At 40.9% G+C, this 10101-nt stretch overlaps 1 protein-coding gene across 1 annotated transcript in view; it reads right to left on the reverse strand.

Annotated features, from left to right (window-relative positions):
• Positions 1–664: 664 nt before the first annotated feature.
• The window catches only part of slc7a5 (solute carrier family 7 member 5), a 15882-nt gene continuing 6445 nt past the window's right edge, over positions 665–10101 (reverse strand). Inside the window, exons 3-10 of the mRNA XM_005935027.3 lie at positions 8256–8361; positions 7903–7947; positions 7678–7801; positions 6699–6802; positions 6444–6540; positions 5899–6048; positions 3645–3822; positions 665–2533 (exon numbers count right to left, since the gene is read on the reverse strand). Coding sequence (XP_005935089.1) covers positions 2478–2533; positions 3645–3822; positions 5899–6048; positions 6444–6540; positions 6699–6802; positions 7678–7801; positions 7903–7947; positions 8256–8361 — 860 coding nt within the window. The 3' untranslated portion in view covers positions 665–2477. The remainder of the gene's footprint in view (positions 2534–3644; positions 3823–5898; positions 6049–6443; positions 6541–6698; positions 6803–7677; positions 7802–7902; positions 7948–8255; positions 8362–10101) is intronic.

A 10101-nucleotide genomic window follows, 5' to 3' on the forward strand; every position in this document is an offset into this window, starting at 1 on the left:
ACACACACACACACACACACACACACACACACACACACACACACACGTTTCTCTAGTTAATGTTTTACTACGTTTCGGGAAATACTGTATTTTAATACAATAAATGTAAGGAACTAATGTAATTTTCATAACAACAAATCATGCAGCAAGCCCGCTGCACATGGACGTCCTAAAACAAGGTGTTTGATCATGTAAACTGGAAATTTAAGGGTTAAATGCAGGGATGGGAAGTAATGAAGCACAAATAGTCCATGACTGTACTTAGGTAGAATTTTCAGGTATCTTTCCTTTACTTAAATATTTATTTATTTTTTTATTTTTTTTACTGTGTGTGTACTTTATAGTCTTTATATTTTATCGGGGTTATGTTATATTAGGGTTGTAAAGTTGGCCAGAACGAGCAGAGGTGTGGCCTTGGTATGATGGCATTTAGCTATGGCTACAGAAGGAAGAAATGCTTTTAACTGTCAGCAGAAGTGGCAAATAGCAAACTACATTACTGTACTTAAGTATAATTTTTAGTTATCTGTACTTAAGTAGTTTTTTCCCCCCCTCTCTAAATTTTAATACTAATATCTGTACTTTATACTCCTTACAAATAAATTAATGCAAAGAAAGCTGAGAGGAGCAAACGATGAAAACCAAACAAAACAGAACACAAGACTGGAAAAAAACCTCAAGATTTATTTGACAAGCACTTTTCACAAAATGCCCTGTAAACAAATTAGAGCGACTAATAATACACATCAAAAGTTTGCTACAAATAAATAAAGTTCCTACAGTCGCATTTATGTTAGTTTCTCCATCAGCTCTGAGCGATGGCTGGAGTGTTAGAAGGCTCTAACTCTATAACATACACATCACTCCTCCTGGATCCACCGCTGCCATGGTAACCTGTACTTTTGGTCCTTTTTCCAGGAGGAGCGGGGTGGACACTAATAATGCAGCTCTAGTTTTCTGTTTGTAACTTTTACTGTGCATGAAATACAAACAAAAGACGAGGATGAAAAATGAAAAACTACCAGTTATATTGTGATGTGAAAACGTGCTGCATCTCTCAACGAACCCATTATAAAAATAAAAACATCAAACTTCCTCTCTGACAGTCTGGGTATAACTAGGCAGAAACTCCTGTGTCACTTCACTTTAACGGTCCCAAAATACAAAAATGGAGCAGGACTGCATGGAATAATTTGGAGGGGAGCATTTAAGCTTAACACACACACACACACACACACACACACACACACACACACACACACACACACACACACACACACACACACACACACAGACCAAAACTGCATTGTTTCTGTCTTTCCATTCTAGCCTCGTGCTGTGAGTGTTACATGGCTTTACTGCAGCATGTAGTTGGAAACATTGCCTCAAACACTTTCAGTGCAATGGAGTAAAAGCAGCACTCTGGGAGCCAGGCTCAGTTATCCAACATATTGATCACTGACATCAGTGACAACCCCACCCCCGCCCTAAAAAAAAATAAAAAACACAAAAAGAACAGCAGAAAGGTTGCACATTTTGACCCACTTTACAGAAAATACTATTTCCCATGGGCACTTCTGTCAAGCTTAACCACATGAGGATTTAAAAGACACTTCAGACACAGAAGTCCTATGAGGAATCAGTAGACTGCACATTTTTTATACTCGGAGATAAATTTAAGTCGGGCTTTGGTTAGCCAGACAAACGAAACATACATTAGGTTTAATTTACTGCCCGTTTACCCGATATAAAACCACAGCAGCAGGCCTACATGTGAGAGGACGTCAGCACTTTGATCGTCTTTAAATATTTCAAAAAAGGAAAAAAAAAAAAAAAAGCACAGCCTCTGTTCAGCTTTGTGCACAGACGCACAACATGCAGGTCAAATAACCAACACTGAGAGGCAGACAGATGCTTACTGTCAAAAGCACAGCAGCACAGACAACAACACAACACTGAAATTGTAAAGACTGCTGCAGGAGCAAAACAGAGTGTGTAGTGATATCCAGCAACAACTTCCTGAAGGGAAAAGTTGTTGTTGTGTTTGCTTGTTTTTTGTTTATTTTGACAGCTGGTTCTGCATCATCGCCCACCTACGCTCACCTTCATCTGCAACGTAAAGGCACCGCTAAATACAACAGGTTTCTGGTGACAGCAGATTAGACGTATTCACAGAACAATTAGTGAAAATGTAAAAAAAAAAATAAAAAAAAAAACCAGTTCTTGTTTTATAAAAAGAAAAGAAAAAAAGAAACTACAAATTATTGACACTAAAAGGGTCAAATAACCCCAAAGAATGATGATGGCTGTTTAACTTCAGATGTCTTCATCAAGTTCAAATGAGGTGTGTGTGCGTGTGAGAGAGAGAGAGAGTGTGTGTGTGAGAAAAGCATTAACGGAGTTCAAACATCATCAGTTATGATATCTTAGCCCAATCGTCTTGGCCTTTTGGCTGAAGTAAAAGGGCAACTTGGTTTTTAGGACTGCTGAGGCACAACTTCCATGAACTTCTGACACAGAGCTGTGGTCGAGTCTGAAAAACAAACATCGGAGACGGTTAATCATCACTTCACCTAAGTTTCCACCCAAACAGAGCTCAAATACACCGACTGCATCCCAAGTCCCATTTATCTGTCCTTAAAGGCCACAGCGGCGTTCTTATTTCCACTCAGGAGAGCTATGAGTGAGGAAAACATGAGATCACCACTAATAAAAACCTTTAACAGGGACCTCCTTCAGATTTAGCAAACCGAGTCTAACCCTGAACCGGGTTTCAGGGGCCAAAACAGCTGAGGTCACCTGGAGTTAAACATTTAACTCAGCGATGAAAGAAAAAAACAAAAACAAAAAAAAAACTTGGATATAAATCAAGAGCAAAGCAAATGTTCAAATGAATGGAGCTGAAATATGAAAGCCTATCAGTGTGGACCAACACCATATCTTTCTTTACCCAACGTAAAGCCTTGAGATGATAAATCTGAAATCCTACCAAATTTTACATTCAATTGTTAAATGTTATTATTTAGCTGGAAACTGACAAGGACAAAATGCAGCAGCTGAAGAAAGAAATACGGATCAACACACCAAAGGTATAAACCTAAAATATTAATCAGCAGCAGAACGGAGGACAATTTTAAAAAGTTTCAAGAAGAAAAACTTGTCATGTTTTTATTGAACCTAGCATTGAAACTTTCACGCACAACTTGAGATAAGTAAAAATCAACTGAGTTTATATTAACCTCATAGGACCTGGCGTCCACATAAGTGGACATCACATTTGGGTTATTTAGACCAAAATACTCAATTTTGCTCTACAAGGGCCTGATATCCACTTACAAGGACATGATACTGCTACTGTTCTATCAAAATGTTAAACAAATGTCCTCATATGAGGCTCTTATTTTTCTTAAAAACAAAAATAAGGTAAAAAATAAATAAATAAATAAATCTGGAAATTCTTTGTTTTTACATTCATCGGGCCCCAACATGCCCAAATATGAAAGAGAAATTAAAAATGCATGCCGTGGAAGAGTTTGGGTCTTAGGAGGTTAATGCACAAATTAAAAGCGCACACAAAAACAGGTGGAATAAAATGCTCCAAGTAACATATTCATAGACAAGGGGGAGGAGTTTGTTTTACTTACGGATTCCATTTCGCAGCCACTTGGGTTTAGTCTGCCACCACACACCAATAAAATAGACGGGCAGTCCAGTGCCGATGATCCCAAAGCCGATGGCGCACTCGACTGGAGTCTTCCAGAAGGAGACGATGATAAGGAAGAGGCAGGCTAACACAAAGCTCACTGGTAGCAGAATGTTCACCTGCAGGGAGAAGCACAAAAACTCATAACTGAGTGTTTGCTGAGAAATAACGCCGCTGTAAGCCACTTCTGCATTGGCTCGATGTTTTAGAGTCAGCGCGAAGTGACCCAAAACTACAGTTCCTCCATGAGCCACTTGAGACAGGCTCGCAAAAGGAGTCAAAAGCTCCTAAAATACCCAAATTTGTAGCAGGAAAAAGAATATTTGCAATATGCTACAAAAAACAGTTATGACGTAAACTGTTTTACAACGTATCCACCTGGATAACTGAGCTACGGGCGTGGCACCACTTAGCCAATATGTGTGTGTCTGCATTGCCCCTATGGCAGCTACAACATTAGCACTAAACCATTTCATCCACATAAGGTGGCAGCGGAAATGCTAACAAGGAAGGCTCAAAATCCAATCCTAAACCAATGAGGGACATCATGGTGGCTAAATCCATCATTTATACTCTATGCACAGAACCTACGGCCATCTTTTATATACAGTCGTTGTGATATCTAACCTGGCCAAGCTAGATGCAATAAGACAGGATGCTCCCTATTATGTATGCTAGATAAACTCATTTAACCACTAGTGTCAACTAATGGACTCTTCCATTAGCACCCTTCAGTTGTAAAAATCATCAGCCAAGTAAAATATCGAATCACCGCCACCCTCACAGCTCTGGTTAGCTGAGGTGATAAAATGGGATGCCAGGATGTGGCAGGTGGCACGATTCAATAAAGTCTAAATCTTTCACAGATTGTCCTTATAATCTATGGTGGCCCTGAGAGGCCAAATGCACTGCAACTTAAGAAAACACCAGTAAATAGAAAAAACACAGAAAAAGCTCACAAAACACAACAGAAGTATAAACGGCTAACAGCAAACATGCATCTACAGTATCTTATGGATTATCCAATTAAAATTACCTGCATCTTTTGCTCCCTCACAACACATAAGCTGTGAATGCGTCTCCCAGAAAAATTTAAACTGTGGTGTGAAAAAAGCTGCAGCAGTATTACAACAACCAATAATACCTTAAGAAGAAGAAGCAGTGTATTTGACCTCCCAGTGCCACTGTAGTAATCCTTATTACCGGGTTATGTTTGATAGCGTCTGTGCTCAATAATCATATATGCGATGCACATGTGTTCAGATGCATTTGGCCACGTAGCATCAATGTGAGTGGACACTGTCAATAGCTGAACTGTTCTTAGGGCACAGTGTTGTATCTCTCCTACAAAAAGGAATAAATCTAACTGTGATTCTCCACTACTCTCATTGGCTGAACAGCAGGAATGTGACAGACAAAGAAAGGAGAAAGGAAAAGAGTGGGAGAGTGAAAGAGAGATGGAGGTCAGCAGGGACAGTGCCGCTCCTGTCCCAGCCACCCGCTTTCACACAGGACTGGACCAGTACATCCATTTGCCTCTTTCACTTTTCCGCCTCTGACCATCAAACACACACTCAAATTGTAACAAGGGTCCTCTGTGATGCGGAGAGTGCGGCGGTAGCGCTCTTCCTCTTACTCACACACACACACACAAACGTTTGTGTTTCCATCACCTCAGAGGACATCACGGAGATCGTGCAAACCTACCCAAACCATAGCTAACTTTCCAAATCTGGACCCTAATTGTGAAAGCTTTCAACCTCAAATGTAACATTCAAAGACTTTTTTTTGCTTTTCCCCACACTGACTGTATAAACACATTCAGATCCCCACAGAATGGTAACAAGAGTACACACGATGCACACAGACACACACACACACACACACACACACACACACACACACACACGCACACACGCAGCCAGCCTCAGCACCAGCTGACTAGCATCCAGCTCCCCTCATGTCTTTAATCTGCGATCAGTATCTGTTCATCTGCACTGAATGGATCTTTGTCTGTCGCTTTACACAAAGAAGGAAGATTTCCTGCTGCCAAAGCCAACTTCAGTGGGAGTCAATGATGACAAAGACCAAGAGAAGATCCATTGTTTTGGCCTGCCTGACAGACTAGTTCTCTCCACCCCCAGCCACATTTTTTGCTGAAAACCTCTTAAAAACAGTTCTCGAGGCTGACTCACCTTTATTGGTCGATCCAGCTCAGGCTTCTTATAGCGGAGCCACATCATTCCTATGATTGCCATGGCGATGCAGAGCCAGTTGAAGAAGCTGAAGAAGTTTATGACGGAGAAGATGTCGTTGGAGAAGGCGTAGAGCAGCGTCATTAAACACTGGACAGACGGAGAGAAGGGAAAACATTACCTCTCTAAGTCTGGTGACACTGCCTCCAAGTATGAGATTTTCTGTATGCAATTAAATAAAGTAACTCATTGAAGTTCAACTGAGCAGGTGTAAGTTGCTAGCATGTTGGTATGGTTTGATTCTCAGCTGTGTAAGAGAGCAGCAAAAAGTCTTTGTTTTCAGAAAAGTTCACCTTTGTCCTTTTATTCAAAATTAATTAAAAATATTCTGTAACTGTATATAATAACCTATTATGCAGTGAAGTGAAGTGAGATCCCACAAATTAAAATACTGAAAAGACACGCACACTATTATTTTAGCTATGGTTTCAGAAGATGTACTCTCTTGCGTGCCAATAAAGAAAGTTAAAAAACCAAAAACATACAGTGAATATAAGTGAGGGGAGTGGGGTCAGCAGAGTGGGGTGGATCATTGACAGCAGACTGGGCAGGTGACCCTCCCGAGAACCCACAAAGAATAACCTGAGATGAATAGAAAGACACAGATATGTGATTAATCGCTGTGAAAAGAAAGATGAAGAGGCTCCGGGTGTTTCTAATCTTGACTCTTAACACTTGCTAATTGTGTGTGTGTGTGCGCACGAGTTTTTTTTTTAACATGGTTGGTGTGAGAGTGTTACCTGGATGATGTGAACAGTGAGCCGTTGACTGATCCAAAGCAGGACAGGCCTACAAACACCGGGATGATCCACGCCATGGGACCCAGGTGGTAGTTACCAAAATCCTGTAGGCAACAACATCAGCAACATATATTCAGCATTCAGCAGCAAGTATTCACATCTTTGGACCTGTTATACCCCCCACCCAAATATACAGTGCTGCTAATTTCTTTAAGACAATTACAATCAAGACCGACTTCTTGGAAACTAAACATAAAATGGTCCCGGGCAGTAGTTTTCCAGGCTTCCTGAAGGTGTCTTAAAGTTTTTCTTTGGACACTGGCTGCCTTAAAATACTGCTATAAAACAAGGTGGAGGCTCTGTCAGGGCAATGGCTTCATTTTTTCAAATTGGCAATGATCCCAAACACTATGCAGTAAGCACACCTGGATAGAAAAACACACTATCACTCATGAACTGGCCTCCCCAGAGGCTGGGCTTCAACATTATTAAAGTAGTATGCGATCATCCTGATAAAGAATGGAACAAAAGCCAGTCAGCATCTAAAGAAGAGCTTCAAATGTCCTTGAAGAAGCCTGGAGAACTATTCCCTAAGACCACTTAGAGGAATTACAAGAAAATTTCCCTCTGCTCCACGGGTGGTTTTGGATTGGCTTTAACTCAGGAGGTAGATTAGAGCAGGTTGTATACTAATCAGAAGGTTGCTGGTTCAGTCTACTCCAGTCTGCATGTCAAATATCCTTCGGAAAGACTCCAAGCTCCTCTCCGAAGCATCTATTGGAGTATGAATGTGTGTGATAGGAAGCACTTAAAGCATACCAAATACAGACTTTCAAGCTTGTTAGAACTGTACAAACTCTGTTTTTGTCTTATATCTTTTAATAAATCACCGAACCAATTTCCCATTTTCCTAGCAAAATATAAAGAAATGAGGGATGGCTCAAGACTTTTGTACATTACTGCAGCTCAAAGCACTCACCACAGCCACAGCCTCTGAGTTAAGCATCTGATCGGGGGAGAGTGTGGTGAAATAGGCCAAGTTTGTTAGGACATACACTGCTGTCACTATCGGCAGGGAGATGATGATGGCTCGAGGAAGGTTTCTGAGGAAAACGTACAACAACGGCAGGCTGATTACAACTGCGGACTTTTGACTACTCCACATGAATTTTAAAGGTAAAAATCACAATTGTGATCAACTTACTTGTAAGGTTCAATCATCTCCTCTGTAACAAAATTCAAGTAGTTCCTGGAAACAAAAGAGACAACAAATAGGTATGGAACAGTAAAAAGCAATGAAGATGCACTGAACCTTTATTTTTCTGATATTTATTATTTAAAAGAAACATTAGTAATGTACAGTATGTTCAGTGTTATTTGTAATAGCCATTCATTGGACTTATCAGATGATATGTTACTGACAAAATGCCCCAGCGTTTGATCCATTTTCACACCGTCTCCAAGCACCAGGTTTAACATTTGAATTGAGGGAAACTGGATACAGGCAGACAGTGGACAGCAAACTAATTGCACAGCTAGGCTGATGTGTTAACTCACCAGCCACCGTAAGCAAACAGGCCACTGTAGAGTGCCAGGCCAATACTTCCAAACTCATATTTGGACCCCTTGAAGGAATTCTCTGGAAGAAGTCCGGCTGTATCACCTGGAGAAGACAAAAGGATTAGGATTTATAAAATAAAAAAAAATAAAAAAAGCCCCAGTTTACCGTCTGCGCTATTGGGCCACGGGCAGGTTGACCAGTCATTCTGGCATAATACATAAAACACTGACCAGTGAATCCACAAGCCAAAGAGCCTTTGAAAGGGAAAATGTCTAATATCATGCTTAAATCCGCCCCAGTATGCGGATCAGAGAAGGACTGCAGAATTACTGGAGTTAAGACCTGGCTGAGACAGTCAATAAGTAACCCAGACAGTGGCAAGGCTATGCGGGTTGACATAAGGCTCACGCAGCCTATAAAAGAGGCAGAGGTAAAAGATGAGGGAGAGGAGCAGGGGAAAGTCTGTGGTTAAGGATAGTTCAACTTTTTAACATTTGTGTCATTTCTAATTATCATAGCTCTATGAATCGCGCCTTCCATCCAATGGCATATGAGATGCTAATGCTGATATAAATGCAACTTGTTCCAGCAGACAGCATATGTATTTCTCTTCAAATCCTGAGCCCTTATGGGGATTTATCACATTCTGATCACTGCCTCTTTTTCCAGTCCTTCAGGTTTCTGCTGGTTGTAGGGGATCTGTGTACAAATTCCTGCTCTCCACGACATGCATTCTCATTCTCAGACATGGCGACGGTTGCTAAACCAACAGCCCCCGGCAGTGTTGGTACTGGGAGGGTTAGCCCTGAGCCAATGTGCAGCGTGGGAAACGCCCGATTATTGTGCAGCCTGGTCCAACGGACAGCCTCATGCATTGCTCCACCTCTGATGAGGCAGACAGATGTGTGGCCACAGTGTCAAGAGACCATGGCGCTCACTTTGAAGAAGTTTGATTATTTTGAACTGTGAATAATGCAAAAATATCTATTGCAAGAATAAAAGTATGGACTGATAATCTACATGATGGGTCCCCCTTAAGATGGATTGCTTTTAATATTTGGGACAGTTGTCATCTGAGTTTGCCTTTAAATATTCTGCTGCATATTCCAGCATCAGTTAAACGTCACAAAGCAGCTTGCTCATGCTGGTTTGACATTTCTATGAAGAAGAATAGATTTTTTTTTTTTTTTAAACCATGTGAGTAGCCACACATTGCACAAGTCATGTCATCCACCTCAGGCCTTATGTTGACCCGTGTCTCAACTCGACAGAATTCCTGTTAAACTCACAGCTTCTGATCAGGCTTAAAAATCAGTGCAATGGCCAATTTGATAGTAACCTTTACAGATTCCTATGCTAGCGAAGTCTGACTCATCACAGCTCCTTTTGTTTTCCTTTTCTGATATGATATGACATTTTTAACGGGACTTACTGACCTTTGATATTTAATGGGGGGGAAAAAAAACAAACAAAAAAAAAAACAACAACACAGAAACTTAATCTTTAAGAAAAGCAACCAAATTAAGGCACATTTCTGTTGGATCATTCATGCAAGCCATTTGTGTGAATGATCCAACAGAAAAGCAACCAAATAAGCCTCTTTTCATAGCTAAATGATGCGTTTTATTTGAACTGATAACACTTAGACCTCCTGCGTATGGTGAAACCTTTAAATCTTTGCCTAAAGTCAGAGTGGGGGACTTTCCTCACAGTTCTGTTTCTACCTCTCATCACATTCCACCATATCGGTCTGGGCACGCTGACCCACCACCAGCTGGTCTCATGATACAGGCACCAGACAGTGAAAGTGACACACACACACACACACACACACACACACAC

This window comes from Haplochromis burtoni, unplaced genomic scaffold (assembly GCF_018398535.1).
Source record: "Haplochromis burtoni strain Fernald_Lab_line unplaced genomic scaffold, NCSU_Asbu1 Contig_188, whole genome shotgun sequence".
Taxonomy (NCBI): domain Eukaryota; kingdom Metazoa; phylum Chordata; class Actinopteri; order Cichliformes; family Cichlidae; genus Haplochromis; species Haplochromis burtoni.